The sequence below is a fragment of the Tenebrio molitor genome, chromosome 5 (genome assembly GCF_963966145.1).
Source record: "Tenebrio molitor chromosome 5, icTenMoli1.1, whole genome shotgun sequence".
In the NCBI taxonomy this organism is placed as follows: Eukaryota; Metazoa; Arthropoda; class Insecta; order Coleoptera; family Tenebrionidae; genus Tenebrio; species Tenebrio molitor.
The window spans coordinates 11,384,931-11,405,506 of record NC_091050.1 but is presented as its reverse complement, the minus strand read 5'-3'; the positions used below and the strand labels follow the sequence as shown (position 1 = coordinate 11,405,506).

General features: G+C 41.2%; 4 protein-coding genes across 12 annotated transcripts in view; 3 read left to right on the top strand and 1 right to left on the bottom strand.

Annotated features, from left to right (window-relative positions):
• Nucleotides 1–1,355: 1,355 nt before the first annotated feature.
• LOC138132027 (uncharacterized) lies at nucleotides 1,356–3,065 on the top strand. 4 transcript variants are annotated; one of them, XM_069049353.1, is made up of 4 exons: nucleotides 1,356–1,483; nucleotides 1,542–1,623; nucleotides 1,765–1,980; nucleotides 2,027–3,065. In XM_069049353.1, exons 3-4 carry the CDS (start codon nucleotides 1,786–1,788, stop codon nucleotides 2,933–2,935), a joined length of 1,104 nt encoding a protein of 367 aa, XP_068905454.1. In that variant the 5' UTR covers nucleotides 1,356–1,483; nucleotides 1,542–1,623; nucleotides 1,765–1,785; the 3' UTR covers nucleotides 2,936–3,065. The 4 variants fall into 4 exon arrangements, with proteins under 4 accessions (XP_068905454.1, XP_068905455.1, XP_068905453.1 ...); XM_069049354.1 differs by lacking the exon at nucleotides 1,542–1,623 and having other exon boundaries at nucleotides 1,358–1,483; XM_069049355.1 differs by lacking the exon at nucleotides 1,356–1,483 and having other exon boundaries at nucleotides 1,497–1,980; nucleotides 2,027–2,449; nucleotides 2,498–3,065.
• A 477-nt stretch (nucleotides 3,066–3,542) lies between these two features.
• LOC138132025 (plasminogen) lies at nucleotides 3,543–13,490 on the top strand. Its single transcript, XM_069049349.1, has 6 exons — nucleotides 3,543–3,953; nucleotides 7,748–7,999; nucleotides 8,048–8,270; nucleotides 10,154–10,332; nucleotides 10,426–10,767; nucleotides 12,054–13,490. The coding sequence occupies exons 1-6, from the start codon at nucleotides 3,891–3,893 to the stop codon at nucleotides 12,336–12,338; spliced, it is 1,344 nt and encodes a 447-aa protein (XP_068905450.1). The 5' UTR covers nucleotides 3,543–3,890; the 3' UTR covers nucleotides 12,339–13,490.
• Nucleotides 12,462–19,592, bottom strand: mahj (LisH and WD40 domain-containing protein mahjong). 6 transcript variants are annotated; one of them, XM_069049343.1, is made up of 22 exons: nucleotides 19,224–19,591; nucleotides 19,025–19,175; nucleotides 18,830–18,970; nucleotides 18,652–18,779; nucleotides 18,420–18,601; nucleotides 18,183–18,286; nucleotides 17,591–18,129; nucleotides 17,400–17,538; nucleotides 16,848–17,346; nucleotides 16,684–16,793; nucleotides 16,354–16,633; nucleotides 16,155–16,300; nucleotides 15,906–16,106; nucleotides 15,740–15,858; nucleotides 15,464–15,691; nucleotides 15,013–15,411; nucleotides 14,879–14,963; nucleotides 14,072–14,281; nucleotides 13,662–14,021; nucleotides 13,545–13,614; nucleotides 13,290–13,500; nucleotides 12,462–12,658 (listed from the first exon to the last, which is right to left on the bottom strand). In XM_069049343.1, the coding sequence occupies exons 1-21, from the start codon at nucleotides 19,334–19,336 to the stop codon at nucleotides 13,313–13,315; spliced, it is 4,392 nt and encodes a 1,463-aa protein (XP_068905444.1). In that variant the 5' UTR covers nucleotides 19,337–19,591; the 3' UTR covers nucleotides 12,462–12,658; nucleotides 13,290–13,312. The 6 variants fall into 6 exon arrangements, with proteins under 6 accessions (XP_068905444.1, XP_068905448.1, XP_068905443.1 ...); XM_069049347.1 differs by lacking the exon at nucleotides 12,462–12,658 and having other exon boundaries at nucleotides 13,003–13,482; nucleotides 19,224–19,592; XM_069049342.1 differs by lacking the exon at nucleotides 12,462–12,658 and having other exon boundaries at nucleotides 13,003–13,500.
• Nucleotides 19,593–19,796: 204 nt separating this feature from the next.
• Nucleotides 19,797–20,576, top strand: part of nudC (nuclear distribution C, dynein complex regulator) — a 36,757-nt gene continuing 35,977 nt past the window's right edge. Inside the window, exons 1-3 of the mRNA XM_069049356.1 lie at nucleotides 19,797–19,994; nucleotides 20,048–20,125; nucleotides 20,178–20,537. Of these exons, the coding sequence (XP_068905457.1) occupies nucleotides 19,911–19,994; nucleotides 20,048–20,125; nucleotides 20,178–20,537 (522 nt within the window). The 5' untranslated portion in view covers nucleotides 19,797–19,910. The remainder of the gene's footprint in view (nucleotides 19,995–20,047; nucleotides 20,126–20,177; nucleotides 20,538–20,576) is intronic.

Here is a 20,576-nt window from a genome sequence, read left to right as displayed (position 1 = left end):
AATTTTGTTACCTTACATAAGGAAATTTTTGAGAAAAAAAAAATAAAGTTGGAAAAAATAAATTTTATAACGAACAAAAACAAGTCAAAAACTGTGTTAGTAAGTTCTTAAAATTATGGAATTAAATGTTCGAATTGCCATCCCCCAGCTTGTTGACAAAAAGCAAGTTTATGAAGAAATTCCCACTATTTTAGTTTTATCTAGTTTTATCTCCGCACCCAATCAAAATTAAAATTTCTATACGTTGTGTTTCTGTTAAATGAGTTATTTTCGAAAACGTTTTGTAAAACAAAAAACACATACGAATGAAATTGACACTAACATTTGACTGTTTGATTTACCTACTTGATTTTTTGACTTGTTTTTGTTCGTTATAAAATTTATTTTTTCCGACTTTATTTTTTTTTTTCTCGAAAATTTCCTTATGTAAGATAACAAAATGTTTACACTATCATTTAGACAATTAAAAGGGCTATCAGAATCAAGCAAAAAAATAGGGGGTTTCCATTTAATAAAACTATTGATGACGTCATAACTCGAAAACAAATGACTGCTTGGAATTTTGTTTGGTACTAAAACATGTATTTTTATAAACTAAAATTGACCTGTCCAAAGATTTTTTTGAAAAAAATTTTGTTTAATTTTTAAGGAATTTATTCCATACTTTTGCCGCTCACTGTATAAAATTCTTTGCTAAATTAGAAAAAATCTTGTATAAAAAAATAGCCATTTTGCTACCAAAATGGCTATTTTTTGCACACGAGATGTCATGTCTAGTGCAAAAAAGGCGCTCATTTTGCAACTCGTTGCATAAATAGCTATTTCTTAATTGATTTGTCACGTCATTTTTATAGAAAAAAATCATTATTTTTTGAAAATTTAACTAAAATCAGTCGTTCAAAATTCAAAGCCAACAGCCGCAGGTTGTGTAATTTGAAACCATTAGGTCACGCCTGTCTATTTTATATTATGAATTGACCAACAAGTAATAAATATTTCATTCAAACAAAGACTAACGAAAAATCCACCAAAACTGATTTAAATTTTGTTTTTTGGTTTACAAATTGTGTTTGTACCAAACTCAACCAAAACATGTTTTATTGTTAAATACATTTTAAATAAAATGTTTTCAATCGTACTATTCAATATGGCTCTAACTACACCGCGGCCATAATATAAATGCTTTCGATTCTTGCTTCTTGATTTATTTGTGCCGCAACCAGTAATACACCACATGACGAATTCTACCTAATGGCTCAGATGTGTGTACATAACTGATGATGTCAATTTACCTTGAGACAATCTTATAAAGATAATTTAATGTTGATCAAAGTTTTTCTTATCTATTTGGTAAATGAGTAAAATCTGGCAATCGTCATTTCATCTTGGTAATTTCCGCGTGGAACACCCGACAAGTAACAACATTGTTGCGTTGGCAACACTACAAATTCTGTAGCTTTTACGTACATTTAAACGTAAACGTGTAAGTTCTGTAAAAACACTATTCTTGGTTATTCATTGCATGTAATTGATTTCTGTAGCGGGTGCACTAATTCCAAGTCTTATCTCTTATCAGTGTGATACCGTTCCAAGTATAAAAAATATTTCATTATCTGCGATAAGGTAATTGTAGCACATCCTTAATCCAATTAACATCTGTTAACAAATGCGCGGGTTCTATTGTGGCCTTTTCAATTATTCAGCCTCATCCACTTAAATTGTTTATGATTGTGCACTTGTTAACACTCGACATCATGTGGGCAGCATTCCAGTGACCGCACGAAAATGGAGCAGAAACTAAGCAACTTGAAAAGCTTCTTCTTGCCGAGCCCCGTCCCCGCGAGTGAAACCGGCGAGCCCCAGATCGGTTTCAAATTGACGTTCTGCAAGAGTTCGAAGCAGTTAAAAGTTAAAGTTATCAGTGCCAGACATCTTCCTGCAAATTATGGAAACATCAAACCCCACGGTTACTTAGTCAAGGTAAAACGAGCAAAAGTCGCGTCACGGCGTAACTAGTTTTTCGCAGATTACCATGTTCCCCGAAAAAGAAAAATACGAAACGTCGGTGGTGAAGGAGTCGTGGCCGACGTTCAACCAGGAGTTCTCCTTCACGCTGCAGTCGCCCTCCAAATACTACGAGGACCACTTCAGAAGGAAGTTCATCTCGTTCACGGTGTACGCCGTGTTGGAGAACAGCACGGAGCCAGTCATCCGAAAAAATTCCCCGTCCAAGCTGAAGCGGTTCTTCTCGTTCAGCGAGTTCGGCGAGACAAACTCCAGGTTCAGGCGGAGCTTCCGCCACTCGCTCAACAGCCGGAGAACCGTGGGCACCGTCACTTACAACCTGGACCCGAAGGTCTTCACCCAAAAACTGGGCGACGACATGATCTACACGCCCGACATCTGGAGAGGACTCAAAGAGATCACCAGCGGGATCCAGACCGAGCCGGTGAGCACCAAACCCCTCCTCGACCCAATACAACGACAATTCTTTCAGCGCGAAGGCAAGAACGGCAGCGTCGAGATGACCCTCTCGTACGCCATCAGCGAGGACCGGCGCAACGACGTCGTCGAGATCAGCATCACCAAGTACAGGTGCGGCCTGCAGACGATGCAGCAGCACGAGAAGCTCGGCGGACAGCTCTACATCAAGATCACGGCCTTCGAACACGACGACCTCATCCAGAAGATGAAGAGCGACAAGTTCGACCCGACCATCTCGCTCAAACTCGAAGCCAACACGGCCACCCTCAGGGCCAACGTCAACAATTACAACCTCGAACAGGTCAAAATTTTGGTCAGACTGATTTGCAAGAACCTTTTGGGGAAGAAGGTGCTCTTGGGCAAGATCGAAATCGACAGGAACAGCGATCTGTGGAAGGAAATCGTCAGGATGCCGTCCGTGCCGGTCAAGAGGATGGTCAACTTCGAGTGACTCGTACTTACCAAAAGACTGGAAGAAGGGAAGTTGAAGCGTATTTATTGACTAGAAGATATTCACACCGTCGGTTATTTATTATAATTTATACACTATTACTAGAAAATAAAAAAAAAAACCGAATGGAGACAGATTTTTATTTGCCCTTTTGGCCCAAGGCTATAAATTATCTATATCGCCTTAAAGGGGTATTGTAGCGTTTTATACGTCCATAATAGCTCCATTAGCCAACAATACCGTCTCTTTCGAGCATAAATTATTCGAGTGACCCCGCACGACACATTTTTTATCACTTCCTTAAGAGACGGAAAACATCTGTGTCATATTTTAACAGCTCCAGTGCCACTAAACTCGCCATTAATTGCAAAACAAAAATCCGAATGTTTATCTCAGAATTACTCGACGTTCGTTGCCACCGCCACCCAGGAAAACCCATTACTCCGGTTATCACTTTTTGATATGACAGTCGCCATTCCGACCAAAATTAACAGTTCCCCGTGTAAACACAAGCGAGTTCGCGTAAGCGACATTTAACGTGAAACATTTTTATGGGAAACTCGCGTCTGCTTTAATCAATTTTACGAAAACGCCTAAAGCCGGTCCCACACGCGGCCGCCAGCGGCACCGAAGCGGATTGGCGCGTCGCGGATGGTCGGTGGGTGTGTGGGGCGCTTAACGGCGCAGCTAGTGTATTTCAAAGATCAGGTTTCGGCGGTATTGCAACAGAGTAGAAGTCAACTGGCTCGGAATTAGTTTGGTTTGCTCGGTACAGAAGAGAGCCGGCTCTTGGTCGGATCGTGCTCACGTCAAGATGAACATCCAAGAGAAATGATCGCTGAATCAAATGACGAAATTTCGCCTGATCTCCGCGCGAGGTGTGCTGCATGATGCCAATTATTTATGCGAAGAGTGAGAATTTTTATCTCTAAATTTGATCGTCTCCCGAACAAATATGCGTTTCCGCTTCGTCCTGCTGGTTGTCACGTGTATTTGCGAATTTTGTGGGGCCAACACGGTGAGTACCAAATGATAAACTGTCGTCGCACCACTAATTGGTTGCACCCCGCGACGGTGCATTCCGAGTCCACCGGGTCGTGTTACGCCAAGCGAACGCTGCTGCAGCTCGACCACGTTCATTACCTTTTTAATTGCATCGGGTGCAATGGAGCGGTGCGCCACTGGACCGCCGATTTTTGCGCTAATATTTTATGCAAACTGTCATACCAAATCTGTCCACGGGCGATCGAGCAAAGTCAACGTTTAGATCTTAGATAATGACTCGACAGTCTGTCGATCGTCTGTTCGAAATGTCCAAATTGATTTGAAACAATTGCTACCGTGAATAGCGCTTCCTCATGGGTCAGTGCTCTGGCAATTGTTCATTCACAAAATATTGATTAGATTGAAAATCGAACTCGCCCTTTGGTGGAGTTTATTGTGATTGATCTGGGTCAAATGGTTGGCACCAGTAGCGTGACACTGACAAATTGCGGGATTTCACCGGAAAGGTCTGAAGCATATCAAGCCCACAATGAACCGATCTAGAAAAATAGCATTCTAAATTTAAATCGAGTGTTACTGACCTATGATTTAAATAAGAATGTTTATGGTTGACCTTTACCATCGGGGAATAAAAAAAAATGTAACGACGATACCGCACGGCAAATTTTGTTTATGTTGGGCATTTACATAAAAGCCCATCTGTGCGCCATTCGTAGATCTCGTCGCGTTTTGGATTAAGCACTATTTTTGGCCTAGGATAAGACGGTGGCACCTTGAACCTGGTTGAACCCGCGGCTACTTCACAACGAGACGTCTCGTAAATAAGGACTTAATTATCCCTCGTTTCGTTAATTAAATGATGAATGATTTATCGGCGATCATCGACGAAGGTAAGTCCAATGCCGCGGTTTGTTTACATTTCGATATCTCGAGTGGCCGGTTCAAGGGAAGAGAATCATTCAATAGAGATGACCCTGCGAATGAATAATTGTGTTTGCTCCATTGTCTCGACTGACCAACATAGATAACGACAGAAATGGAATAATAAATTCGTGTCACACGGTGTGGGAGCTTTCGTATGTCGTAACAGCCGCAGCTATTTAAAAACGAAGCCGAAAGCGGAGGTATTAACTAACTAACAATTTCGGAAAAATTCCGTTCCGAAATAATAAATCTGGGCCGAAATGCGAGTCGTAAATCTCGGGTTTATCTCTCGATCAAATCGATTCGTGCCTTGGTCCGATTAATAATAATCGACGGAGCTTGAGGGAACGGTCCCGGTTCGATTGTTTGTTTAGTCTGAAGGCAACAAGGACTCTCTGAGCTGTCCTTTTAACGACTCCCTTTCGTTGCTCGACGAGTTTTAAAAATATCCGACGAGAGACGCAAGTGGCGGACAAATTTAAGACGACAAATTAAATCCGCAGTATCGTATACAAACGTCAAGTATGTTTGTTCGATACAACAGTAAATGCACAATAAAAGTAATAAATGCCAACAGTGAGTAAAACAATAGATGTTGAGTGAAAATTATAAATGATCCGTCAAAAAATCATAAATGTACAGTAGAAAACGCTCAAGAAAATAATTACAATTGTTCGGCAAAATAATAAATGTTCAGAAAAACTAACAATAAGCGATACGATCGACAATCGGCAAACTGAAAATTGTAAAATGTAGAAAACCGTTTCAAACAATCGAAGGAATAAGGAGAAATGGTGATGGGCTTGCAGTAGATACTATACAAAATATAGTGTACGAGCGCAGCGAGGGCAATAATTACACGAAGGATGAAAAGATGCTTTAGTCTCGGGGCACGTATGCTGTTTTTTAGATGACGTAAAGCATTTAAAAATTTAATCGTAAAATAAATTTGTGCATTACTTAGTGTTTGCATTTGTGACATTATTCAATATATGTGGGTCGTATCTTAACATAAATAATAAATGATTAATACATATGAAGTAAATATAGTTATTCGCTTTTGTTGTTTTGAACATTCTGCATTGTGTTTTTCAAGGGTACTGTTAATCTTCTTGTCCATATTTACACTACACTATTACTATTGTTACTTTGATAGATTTTGTCTACCTAACAATCCCCCTATTAATAAATTGACTTAGTCAGCTGTGCTCTTACTACAAAGGGACCAAAAGTACTACTTTACTCTCTCCTTTGAAGGACTAAAATAACGCGTTATAAAGTAACGCTTAAGGTATAAGATTATATGGCAGCACTAAAATTATCCGAATAATGGAAACCAATATTGGCGTTGAGATGGTTGTCTCGGCTCGTGCAGCTGCATCCCTTTTCCTTGGTTCAGGGCAGGGATTAAAAATTTGTGATAGAACATGTTTTTGATGTTTATTGTAAATTTTGCGATGGTAACGAAATTCCCTTTAGTACTTTGTGTCTTGAAAACAGTAAAGATGATTTGTAATAGTATTGTAATATTTAATAAATAAATATAATTTCATCGGTACGCATTTGTTTTGAGGCCGGCTCTGGAATTCACAACAGAGAATTGCTTGAAGCATGATTTATGGTTGGGCTGACCGCCTACTGCAATTGCGACAAAAGGGACGTTTATCTCCGGTCAAATACTTTTAAAGGGCCATATAATCTTATACCTTAAGCGTTACTTTACAAATGTGGCGCAAAATTAAATTATTTCATCATTAAATACAAAAATTGCATTTTACACGTTGTCAGCTATGGTTAAAGAGGTATTCTAGTCTAGAAATTTGAAGAAACCTCTTATTTTTTTAAATCGTTTCTTAAAGAATAAGGTTAAGACAGTTTCTCTAAAACCCTATCCTGAAATAACCAAAATTGACGAATTTATAGCGGTTTGCAAAAAACATTCTCCATCAAATAAAACTGTAAACAAAAAAAAGGAATGTCGTTACCAGAATTAGGTCTAAATTTTTTAATTTTTTAATTTTCCAGCTTGCCAAAGAGAAAAAAAACGAAAAAAATCAATATCATTATAAATTTATGGATGGTAAAATAACAAGACCTAATTTTTTTATCTGATAAAATTTTAAATTTTACGAAAACTTTTTGCTTTGACAATTTTACGAGTTGAATTTGGGCATTTTTATTCTGGTTAGGCCAAATATTAACGAGTAAAATTGTTTAAAGAAAAAATGTTTAAGTGAAAATTGGGAAATTTATCAGATATAAAAAATTAGGTCGTGTTATTTTTGCCAAGATTAATTCCAGAATACAAACTTTAAGGTTAATTATTTATTTTGAGAATCTGACAGGAGTAGCATGCAATTTTATTAATTTTGACAGATGACAGAGTAGTAGGACGTTTTTATCGCGATAAATATTTTTGATTGGATGAAAGCAAGCGCTCTGATTGGCTGAACACGCACGTTTGATGTACGTGGGAATCAACAAAAATTACTTGCTCATCGAGCATTTTTACTGAACAAAATAGAATTGATTATTACTTAAGGTCTTATTGCCACCCTTTAAAAATTAAGCGTTTGTGAAATGACCATACAAATGTAACACCGAAACCCGAACCGTTCGCGGCACGCAAATTTTCAGCGGAAACACATTTCCAAAAATAAACCCGAAAATAAACCAGGAAGCCGCCTTTTGCGCACTTCCGCCCAAATTGCACAATTCGCATTACGTCGATTACGAGAACAAATCGGGGTCAGCAGGCAGATCCCGCAAAAGGACCGCTTAATTCCCTCGTTATGTGCACTGTTGAGTAACAGACAGTAATCGGCCATTATCCGTGTCCACTCCCATAACGCAGACTCCACCCCGCTGCTGCACCTGTTTCAGGAGGAAAATCGGCCGGGGCCGAAGACATCCCCCAGCGAAGGAATGCTCCCGGAGGTCGCGAACCGCACCGGTCTCTTCACCCCGTGGTCGCAGTGGAGCCGCTGCGTCGACTGCCTCCAGAGGAGGATGAAGAAGTGCGTCTCGCCGAAATGCGAGGACTCGCGGATTTACGAGGAAAAGCCGTGCGGCAAGAAGAGGTGCAAGAGGAAGGCGCGACAGAAGAACCAGTTTCGCGTGGTGCATCTCGACGAAGTACGTCTCAATTATCTGCGTGTGTGTGGTTTGTAAAAAACTGTTTAGGATAGCAGCCACTTGGTGCGGCAAGCGCCGTCCAGAGCGTGGAGCAAATGGTCGAGTTGGTCGCCCTGTTCGGAAAACTGCAGGACGCAGAGGATACGCATCTGCAGGAAGCCGGGAAGGTGCAGGAAGAAGCAACAAGAGCAGACTGCCTACTGCTACCACGACAATTCCATGTGCGAGAACTACGTTCTCAACTTGTTGGACAGTCAACAGAACGCCGATGGTAAGATTTTAGATTCAGCTATTAGCTCTATTGTAAATCTCCACAAACCATTAGCTGTGATATTAGGAAATTATGTCCAAATACCGCGTTTGTAATGAATTGAAATGGAATCGGTTTATCGTCTAGCATATTTCGCATAGTTGGACTAATTGCTTCTTGCTCCAAATTTTCTACAAAAGAAAAAACAAACCGGTCTTTGTTCTTATGCGACGCAAATAGCTTGTTACAATTTTCTATATTTACTGGCTTATTGTGTCGGCGTATTTGGCCACAAGAAATTAATAATCTGCGTCCTGTACCGGGCGAGGCAAGTTTTATCACCGTCAAGATTATTTTTACCATAAATCAAGAGGAAAAAATCAAAATTAAAAAATAATTATTTTAATTATCTGTTTATTACTGGTAGGCATCAGTAAAATTAACATAGCTGAATATTAATCGGATTATAAATTAACCAAGCTTTGTAAAACCTGCCAGGTCTTCCAAGATTATTAGTATTTGAAAAACAAAACATGTCCTCTTAGAAGGAAACGTTCCCACTTGGGGGTCGGCCCGCAAGAAACTGAAAAAACTGCAAAATAGCACGAGAAATAAATGCTTAAGTTAAGAGAATTTGAAAAAATCTTTTTTGATAGGATGGAATTTCGAAAATACGTCACCAAAATCCAAAAATTGACGAATTTATAGTGGTTTGAAAAAAATTCTCGTTAACACGGTAGGTTGGAAAAAACGACAATTATTAAAGCCCCAATCTTTCTCTTTATAATTTTTTGGCCTGCGAAAGATTTAAAAATAATCGAAAAAATTAAAATGCCGCCATTCGCTTAATTTTCAATATATTTTTTTCTTTTGGTACCGTCTACAGACACATCTACACTGATTAAGAAACTTTTTCGTTGCTTTTTTTTGGGAACTGCTGGAATTTATGGCAGCCATTTGAAAACTTTTTTTGCGGGGAAGTACCTAATTGCTTATAACAAGCTTAACTGCAATTTTATTTGTTTGAAAAAATGTGTATAATACGTCAAGACATTAATAAAATTGTACATAAAATACTGATAATAAAATGTTTTATGGTTTTAAAAAATCCACAAAAAGGTTAAAGTATCCTATCCTAAACTATCTAGAATGACCCCTTAATTAAAACAAACTTATTTGTTCGTGCAGTGCATATCGAATAAAATAAAATAAAAAATGACGGGTTATAAACATCGCAGAATTTAAATCAAAGGCAAAATTCTTGATATTTGTGTATTTTCATGCTGTATTAACCATCAGCAAGTAATATTTTGGATGTTCCCATTGTTACCTAGACCCCCCCAAGTGGGAATGTCTCCTTGTTAGCTTAATTCATGCATTTTTTTTAAATAAATACCTGTTATTAGAGAACTGTCACTTGCCCATTACAAAGTAAGATCCAAACACACTTTTCGTGGTTTAAAGTAAAAACCATCTTGTGAAAACTGTAAAATACACGTAATAAAATACCAAATGACAGTAATGACATTTCAAATGAGAATTTAGCTGAGACATTGACTTTTGTTTTTCATGGGTAACTTTGTTTTTTAATGCTACGGTATTTTGACAAATTGACAGATGACATTAATTAAAATTGAATTGTATTGAATTGGATGTTTACTACGAAAATAATACAAAGACTGAACCAATGAGCAAAGAGAAAGAAATAAAAAATGAATTTTCTGGTATACCTTCGTTCTATTGTAATTTCGGAGCAATGAAACAAGTTTTTGTATATTTTAAAATCCGCGTGTAGTTTTACGTTTTACAAATTCACTTGAATTGTGAGCTGGTGGCCTTTGGCGGTGAAGCTTGCCTGGCCGGCCGCCGGTGCGAGCAAAGAGTACCACTGTGGCATTTTAAAGAAATAAACAGATACCAGTACCACAACGAGGACCTGGCGCGGCGAGTGTCGCGGCGACGCCGCCTCCAGAAGCGGTGCGGCGAGCCGTTCCGGAAGAACCGGATGTTGAAAATAATCGGCGGTACCGAGTCCAAGAAGCACAAGTGGCCTTGGCACGTCGCCATCCTAAATAAATACTACGTAAGTACGTAAATGGGTCAGTCCTCCGCCTCTAATCGAATAATCCGCCCATAAATCAATTAATTCGAGTCTAATTAAGCGTTACGATTTCAGGAAGTGTTCTGCGGGGGCACGCTGATCGGCCCCCGATGGGTCCTCACGGCTAGTCACTGCATTCGTCCATATTTACGCGTAAGACTGAACGAACACGACCTGAGGGCTCGGGACGGACGCGAGCTCGAGATGACCGTCTACAAGATCTTCCAGCACCCCAAGTTCAACCACAAGACCGTCGATAACGACATCGCTCTCTTGCAGCTGCCCAGAGCTGTCAACCTGCCGATCGCTTGTCTGCCCAACAGGAGTCCCAGGGCGCAGGAGGTGTGCTCCGTGATGGGCTGGGGCAAGATCAGGACCAGCGACACCTACGGCACTCACACGCTCCACGAGGCCAAGGTAGAGTTGTTGCATCGTTGTTTGGAGTGCTTATCTGGAAAGACGCGGTAAAGTGACATCAGGCTTTCGCGGTAATTACTATCGGATCGCGTTTCTGAGAGGCCAGGGAGTGAAATTAAAACGAACAAGTTTCTGGAATTACAAAATTTATCGGAAATTTAAACGAAACGAGATTCATTTTTTGTACAAAATTTTGCTGATCTGGACAAAAAGTGGTTCCGGTAGGCGAGTGGGGGTGTACCACTCAACCGTACTCAAAGCCGACCTCGCCAACTTGAACCGCTTTTTAACAGGTGGGTCCAAACTACTTGCACCTTGAAGAAGTCTCAACAGTCTGAGCACGTAACAAATGACATTTTCTCTTGGTTCAAATTTTTCACAAGGCAGTTCCCATGATTCTTTTACAAATGATTTACATATCTTAATTAATCATTTAACTTTATCGGATTAAAGTTTTTGCCAAATATTTACTTGTCCAAAGACAACATCTAAAATGAACTTCATTTTAAATTCTACACATATCTGACAACCAACAAATCATTTGATACTAAAGCGAATTAATTTTAATTTATTATGACATTTAAACGCTAACGTAATGAAGTTTTTTGACTCCGTACATAAATTACGACATAATAGAAAAAATTTAATGACATATTGAACGCTCATTGTTAAAGGTTCAATGCCACGTTAAATTATTTTAGAAAATGCATCGTCATAAATCGAACATTTTATTGTCACTTAAATTTATTGTCAATATAGATTTGAATAAAAAAGTTGCCTTCTTTCTTCGTTGTGAGTTTAATGTGTGAACCGCAAAAATCACTCCCAGTCTCTTTTATATTTTGACAGATCAATCGAAATCTCTGACATAATTGGAGTGGCTATACTCCGTTCGCCTGAGCAACATAGTAATCACGTGCACATCAGCCAGTCTCTACCATCTTTTGTTGCGAATGATCAAAAAGACTTCAGTGGCGTAAAACCACTTAAATTGCTTTTAAATTCATCTTCGTCTCATTAATTGCGAAACTTTTCCGTAGTCGCTTGTAAATTGGGAACAATTTGATTATGACTCAATCAACTTAAGATGTAATGTATCGAGGTTAATTCCACAACACTGACATTGAAATTAACGTGCTGGAGTGTTGTTTGCGTACTATCTCTGTCTGTAACAGTTGCATCGCTGTTTAGTCTTGTTGAGTTCAGAATAAGCTGGGGGAAATCACGTGACTTTACTGCACAACTGAAGCGAACGAAGTATAGTATTGAGGTAAACATTGTTCCAGCTGCCCATCGTGCCACCCAACGTGTGCAGACGGTCGTACAGACACTTCCTCATCACTGCCAACATGTTGTGTGCCGGCTGGCCCTCGGGCAAATCCGACACCTGCGCCGGAGACAGCGGCGGCGGCTTGATCTGCCCCTTCAAGCGTAAGTCCCGACTCGCGTACAGCGTGCAGGGCATCACGAGCTTCGGCGACGGCTGCGGCCTCCGGAACAAGTACGGCATCTACACGACCGTGTTTAATTATCTCAAGTGGATCTACTACGTGATGGACCATTATTCATGATTTCAGCTTACTCGTTTCCGTTAGATGTCAGCTATCAACAACCGCCTACTCACGAGACAGTATTTACAAATTTAACACTTTTATACATAGCTAATATTTTTTTGTCAAATTAATTGAAATATCTTAACCGGAGTAATAAATTTTATTTCTGAAAAAAATGTGCGCCTTCAGTTTTAAGCGAGTTAATGGTTACATGGAGCCGCATAAATCTTGATGGCCCCACCGAAGTTTATTGAGCTGTAAGTTGCCAACATGTGGCTTGTGTATTACAGCGATCGGCGTTTGTTAGATGAATGACGGGTCGGTAATGGGTTCTCGACCTGAAAGAATTCAATTTGTCAAGATTGTAAAAAATTAATGTCCTGCCTAAGTGCGCGATCGGTTTCGGCCGAAAAGCGAAAAAATCCAGGAAATCCGTTAGCTAACACGCGTGGAATGCAGACGTTTGACCTTCGGTTAGATTTTTTCAAGTTCCAAGACACTACCAGGGAAATTCCTTGACCGTTTCTCAAGCAGTTATCTGTTGGACCGGCGCAAACTACATCTCAATTCGCGGTTTTACCGACTTTTTCTGAAACATTACAAGTTGATGTCATCTCCAACAAAAGCGAAACCGCCAGGACCCTGAAAATAAAACATGGGGGACTGGGAGACCTTCCAACTCTTCTTTTTTAAAATCTTGTTTATTTATGAAATATAATAATACACAACTGGTCAACATAACTTCAAATTGGTACACATTGAGACCACACTCGACACCTCACGCACGCATAAGATAAAAGGCTGTCTTGTTTGAAGTGGTGCTCTTCACATTGGAAATGATGGTAATTGTACCGCAAAGAAATGCAATTGCATAAAAATGATCGGTTGTAAAAATTAAATGAATGTATCTGATGCACCCCATTCGTTCGTATCATCTATTTTCGAATTACTATCACATTTAATCCTTACTTTAATATCATCCTGCGACCTTTTTAAAGATCGAAAACGTCATCGGCGAACGAGTCGTCAGAGCCGCTCGACAAACTCGTCCAGCTCTCGGACTCGCTGTCGAGCAAATTGTCGTCGTCGTCGTCGTTATCGTCGTTGGTGTTATTGTCATTGTTATCGTTGTCTCCGCCGCCCACATTGATCACCAACTGGTCTAGAAAATCAACATCAACTGCAAAAACAAACGTAGTTGTCAACGCATAAGTTCCTCTTTACCGTCATTATCCGAACCGTCGTCGTCGCTGCCGTCCATGTCGTCGTCATCATCGTCGTCGTCCTCTTCGTCCTGAAAAACCGTCTTAAAACCGCGACTTTCGCAAATTCGTGACTCACTTGTTCGTCTTCGTCGTCGCGCTTCCTCCCCACGTCGTAGATCCGAACGACAGATTCTTGCACCGACTGGTACACTCCCTGATTCTCGACGACAACAATCTGAGTGTCGAATTTGTTCACGGCAAGATCGTAAATGTTCTTTTTCACGTCTATGGTGGCAATGCTGGAATAGTCGATGGCGTCGACCGTCTTGAAACTGGTGTCGAAAGTCGAATCTCCGTCGTCTAGTTCCTGCTCCATCGAAATGGCGTAGATGGCGCTGTTGGCAGGTGAAAAAACCGCAGTGCGTTGATTCAGAACCGGCACAGTTTTCAACAAGTGGAAAGTCCTGACATCCCAGACTTCCGTATTCGATACGATCTGAGACAATGAGTTACTCGACCGCAACCAAAACTGGTCAACTGTCATACCTCTAGACCGTTGGGGTGGAACACACCGCTCTGGGTCTGGTTCAACTTGTCCAATTTGTGTATTTGTTTCCCGGAGGCGACATCGAACAGTACACCGTCCGAAAGGACTAAATCGTCAAAAGGACTAAAAGTGGCTTTGTTTCTGGTGTACTGGTTGCTAACTGTAGGAACTAGTTTCATGATTGATTGGCCGGTGGCTGCGTCATAAATCTAAACAGAAACAATTTTACACTCCGTTATAACGTGTGTTCAAAAAACGTATGTGCTCAAGTAGGCTGGTCTTGCTTTTGTTTCCGTTAACGTACAGTTGCGGCCGTTGAAAACTCAGACACTTTGACAACGCCAAACTTTTAGCTTTGTAAATGGTATTGAAAGTGACGTTCCTCAAAATGTCACTCAAACATTATACACATTAATTTCTCTCGCAATGGCTCTTATACTCACACCGTCCCTCTGTCAAACACATTTTTGCAAATCAGATGATCGCGACATTTCAAAAGTTACGCGCGATTCTGACCTAATACGTCAAATACTGACACTGACTTTATAATCCTTGATGAAAATCCTGTTTACGCTAATCAAATTTCGGTATTTATACAGAGTGTTTAAATCTTTCCTGTTTGAGATTTCAAAGGCCGCAACTGTACGTACGGCGCAGCTTCAACTGTCAAATAAGAATGGAGCAAAAGAGTACAGAAAGCGTTCAAAGATTTAGTAAAATTGAAAGCGTTTGTAAAAGATTGAAAATCACAGCCCGTTTGACTACAAATTTCTTGAACGCCCGCTACCACACCCGGAATCACTTACAGTCGCAACCTCCAGTTTAGTCGCCACGATTCTATCTTGAGAAACTTTACTGAACTCTACATGTTCTTCGTCATCTAGAGCAAACCTGAAACCGACAATTAGTGACAAATTTGACAATCCAGAATGTGACTCACTTCATGTCAGATCTTCTGATTCCCCAAAGAGCCGACAGGGGTCTCCCCCACGTAGAACTGGTCAGGAGAAATTCCCCAGTTCTGTTCGGCTCCAGATGGACTATATAATTATCGTGAGTTTGAAACACGTTCTCTTCGTTGGCGCTGTGCAAATTAAAAATTCGAATATCACCACTGTAATCACCAACGATTATACTTTGATCACCCGGGAGGAATTTGGCGCAGGTGAAGAAGTCCCCGTCGGACGTGGACCTGATGGTCTGGATCGGACAAAACCTAGAATGTATGAATTTGCGATTCATGGACTTGCACTGATACCCGATCGCTCTCCTGGCGCATCTCACTACGAAATTATTCGCTGACGTTATCTTTGGTTTCGGATCCGGACATTTATGCGGACTGCAAACGACTCTCATTTACACAAACAACAAATCATTATCAATATCATTACATGAACAGATTGAATTTAGGACAGTTGGCCATGGGGTTCTTGCACAGCGCATGCTGATTGGTCAGATATTCCGTGATTATCGAATCCAGAGTGACTCGGGGTTGTTCGGGCGGACTCGTCGGCTCCTCGATCAACGTCTGCGAAGGTACTCTCACCACCCAGTCGCTGTTTGTTTGCTTCTGAAGTCTTGAATTCGGAACGGGAGTGGTGACCTGGTTTTGAGTTTTCCTAAAAACGGTCGTCACAAATAATCACGAAATTGTGTGAAATACCCACTTGATCAATTTAATCGCCGGTGAATTAGCGTTCGCTCCGTTGATAACCGTAGTTTCTTCTTTTTGGATAACAGGTGACGGCAAAGCGCGATGCTGTGACCCAGAGAATGTCAGTTTAAGCTACAACAGATTCATCAAAAAAGTGCTTGTGGCTCGACTGTACTTACCCTTGACGGCGTTAGAGTACTCGAGTATCGGAATTTTGTCGGTTGATGGGCGGAAAGTTGAGTCACTGAATTACCGAGATTGGCCTCCTTGACTAGACTCGCGGCGGTTTCCGGAAAGCCTTTGCTTATCAAGTGTTGGTGGATCAACTGAAGAAGTTGTCTGTCGTTGAATTGTATCTTAGTTTGGGCCACCACGTTTGCCTGAAACCGATCCCCTAGAGCAACGTCACGCAAATCCACAAATCTTACTCTGTGGATGTTGGCCAGAGACACTTCCAAGTCGTTTCCTCTGTGCTTGGTCTTCCCCGAGAGCCTCTCCAAGAGTTCGAGAGCATACTTTTGGAACGTGACGTGCTCTTGGCGCTTCTCTTGCAATATCGGATCTCTCATCAAATCTAAACAAACGCAATTGAAACAAACGAACTGACCGTTAATCATTCAAACTAACTTTGAAGTTGACCGCTAGTAAACAACGGCAGCTTTGAAACGATCTGCCTGACCGTTTCAGATCTGGCCAGACCGGCCAACGCTTTACAAGCTAAAGTCCGGATGCAATCGGCGTCAGTGATCGGAGTTTTAATATTCATCAACTGTAACAGCACCATTATACCGCTGTTCGACCTGACACAATCCCAAACTTTCTGAATCAGCTCTTCGCTACTTTTAAACTTCATCTTTTTATTAGGGGAGTTCAGAGTTGCGGAGTATCGCCCCAAACTACCGCCGACCTAAAGCCAACAGTCACGAAACAAAATCGCAAACACTCCCAAGTACTTACTCGACAGATGGGGGCACACACGCAATTCACTATGACTCTCAGAGCAGCTTTCTGGACGTCGGCGTCGGCAACGATTTCCCCTTCGGCTGCTCCCAAAATAATATTGATTCCTGAAAAAATTACAATGAAACGAATGTAATCACGACCGCGGGCGTGGTCCCCACCGACTGTGGCACTCTCCTCGGGCAGATCTACTCTATCACAGAACAACAACTGAACTTTGGGCATGACGCACGCGATTGCTAAAACATCGAGAGCCGACCTGACCGTTTCGGCTCTGCCGCTGTAGTTCCACTCGTAGGCGAAAGCGATGATCTTCAGGAGTAGCGTGACCCCTCCTAGCTTCAGCAGCTGATCTACTGGCGTCCAGTGCACCCTGAAGGGCATGTGTTGCAGCAACATTTCAACGTTCTGTTGGATTTCTTCCGGTGACGATTTGCAAGCCTTGTAACTCGGCTGGGCCGGTAGAGCCGGCTGTCCGGGTCTTTCGTTAGGTCTCAATTGTGACCTCCTGATCGGCTCCACTTTCGAGTTGAGGTGAGCCTCTAAGTAACGACGGTAGGCCACGCAAACATGGCGGACGATCTGTCTGGCAGCGCACTCTTGGTCTTCGTTCAGCTGAGTGCTGTCCGCGTCCGGCAGCAAGATGGACAGTGTTGAAATCTAAACGACGATTTTTTCTTATCGAACACGGCGAAACGTCAATCGTTGCTTACCACATTATGAAGTTTTCTTAGACCGTCTTGAGCATCAAATTCTTCTAGAATGACCTTGAACTGGAAGGTTAGACCGAAGAACATGATGGCGTGGCATCTCCCGGAATCGTGGGAGCACTCCAACAACCATAAGGCATACCTAACAAAAACAAAATAAACTAGTTGTCCAACGAATCTTCAGAGAACGTCACTTGACCAAACTGGTGATGATGTATTTTGGGAGCAGACACACCCTTTCCATCGCCTCCTCGCAGTACCCTAGATAGTACAGACAAATGGAGACCCCAGTTGCGGCTATGGATGGTCTTGGAACTTCCAACAGTGCCTCCAACCCGTCCATCTGTATGAATTCAATCGAAAACTTTTTATGGCACAGGAGAGCGGCGAGGTATTTCAGAGCCTCGAAAGCGAGTCTGGCCTCCTTGGTGGCCCTGACGTTGACGTAGCAGAGGATCAAATTGAGAGCGTCGTTTTCGAAAACGTGGCTCAAGAATTCCTGATATTCACCCAGGGGTGTCAAATACCGGAGAATGAGAATCTGCCTGGTGGCTATCGTCGGCGGAAATATCTGCACGGTACCGATCATGAAACTCTCGAGTTCCGCCCACGACGAGTTGCTCGTTTCGTTAAACGGCAAAGACTTCGGCGGACTTATTACCGAAACGGTCGCCGACGCCTCGTGATCCAGTTTTGCTCTTTTTCTCTTCTGGCCGTTCTCAGAGTCTGACAGCTGCGAACAAGACTCGTGAAAATAATTCTGACAAATCGCGTCAAATCACTTACTTCGCTCATTTCAGTGACGGACGAATTCACAACCTCGGGAGTTTCTTTCAAGTTAGTCTTTGCAGCAGAAGTGACTCCATTTTCACGAACTGCGAAAATATTTTCTAACATGCGAATCAACCGATTTCTCGTTAAATTAATAATAATTACTTAACGCTAGTAAACATGGCCTCCTAGATTGAAGCAGGCAAAATCTCTTTCAATCTAGGAGGCCATGCTAGCAAACGTCCAACTTACGCCTTTTCACACCAGATGGCGGTGTAACTTTAATGACTCCATCTCCGCGATACGGAGGTGACTTTAGTGACGACAGGTGCGCAAACGGCCTCGTATTGTTGGCTGTCATCGCAAATTCCGACGAGGATTGAAGTCTACGCAGTCTTTGAAGAAGCAAAGGCACAAGTCTTCCATTTTGTTCCCTGCAACACCACACGTTGGTGCGATTCTAAATTTGCAAATAAACTCTCACCTAAAACGTGTGGCAATTTCTGGAATTTCCATTGCGGCGGCCAGAAGTCCCGTGGCATAACTTTGCAAAGGTTCTATCGAATTTGTAGTCCATTTAATTAAACGGTGAATTAAATTATCCATGTCAGGCTAAAAAAAAATGTAGTATTTCTTCATTTATTGTTTTTTTTTTCACTTACTTGAAACACTACTGAAGTTTCTAAACCAGGCATAACGTCAAGCATTAACCTGCATGCAGCTATGTTCAGCTGATCTACATCTCTGCCAGCAACAACACCTGTCCTACTATAATATGAATCCCGTAAGTAATCATTTACAAGCTAAAAACATATCCTGTAAGTGTTGTTGTTCTTTATAATTGTAAATGGGCGTACTTTATTCATAAAATTGTCTTTTCTAAATAGCGCTTTTAAAATTTGGCCAAGTTTACAGTCTGGATCGGTTCTTGAAGGGTGACGCTCATCAAAAGGGTCTGGGTCCATCTTCAGGTAATTTTCAGTTTCCACTTCGCATATTTCCGCCAATCTAACATACTAGTCGTGAGAAAGCGTTAAATTGGTTATTGCATCGTACCTTGTGAGAGTTTGAATGGGGTCATAATTAGGCTCTCCATGCTCGTCTTCCCAATTTCTTATGAGAGTTGTGACTTCTGTCATCACAGAAGTCGAATTACTGTTCTCCGTCATATTTACAGAAGGAATTTATAAAATATAGCGCATGAGGTAGTTTAACATAACCTAAAATAACTTGCACCAATATCCCGAGCGAAGCAATTGAATTCTTATTTATTCACAAAAAACTGATATAAATATGTGAAAGTTACACCATAAACTCGTAATTACTAAAAATTATAATCACTTTAATATTTCACAAATCGTCACAATATACACTCAGGTTCACAACGCATAAAACATAAGTCTAAATTTCCCATTGCAAATCTAGTTAGTAAGTTACTAGAAAAAGAGTAGCCAACCTAACCAGTAATTAGTCCAATTTAATAACTAAGAATTACGAGTTAATTGTTGATGACCCATAAATAAATAATTTAATTATTACATTTATTAATATATCGAAAAGAAACGTTTATTGGACGTGGCATGCGGTGAGCAACGCATGTAGAGATTGTAGGGGATCGGTCGATAGTTACTTTCTGATTCGTTATGTTCGGGTTGGTATTTGTTGTGTTTGGTCGATAGAGAAAACTCTGGCACTTTCTAGGTTTTCTATTTAGAGAATAAAGAAAAGCAATAACTAAACAAGATGAGTGGTGATAATAATCAGACCGAACAATTTGATTCTTTGTTCCTGTCAATAGCTCAACACCACCCACAAGGAGCATCGCAGGTATGTCGCACATTTGTTTATTCTAACCTCAAAATAATGACACAATTTTCAAGTTGTTAGACACTTTCGTAAGTTTTTTAAGCCGCAAAACAGACTTCTTCACTGGCGGTGAAGAAGGTGCATGGGAGAAGGTAAGTCCGGTGCAATTTTCGCACTAAAAATCTGAGAATGTCGTGCCTCCAGTTAGTCATGGGCACATTCAGCAAATACGAAAAAATTAGTCGCAAGAAACACGAAAGCGAAATAAAGGAGCGACGCGAACGCGAGGCTGCCAAAAAGGCAGCGGCGGCCAAAAAATTAGAAGAGGAGAAAGTAAAACCTGCAGAAATCACTGAACTGACAGACGCCGAAGCTGAGAAGTTGCAAGCTGAACTAGATGCTAAGAAAAGCCCGCCCATGGAGACGAACGGTGAGCCGGCACCCGCCGTGGAAAAAATAGAAGAGGATGAGGATGCCTCAGAAGTAGGGAAAATAAAGCCAAACAGTGGGAATGGTTGTGATTTAGACAAGTACAAGTGGACACAGACTCTGCAGGATCTTGAGGTGAGTCATTTTTTAGTATTGCACAGAGTGGTCTTGACC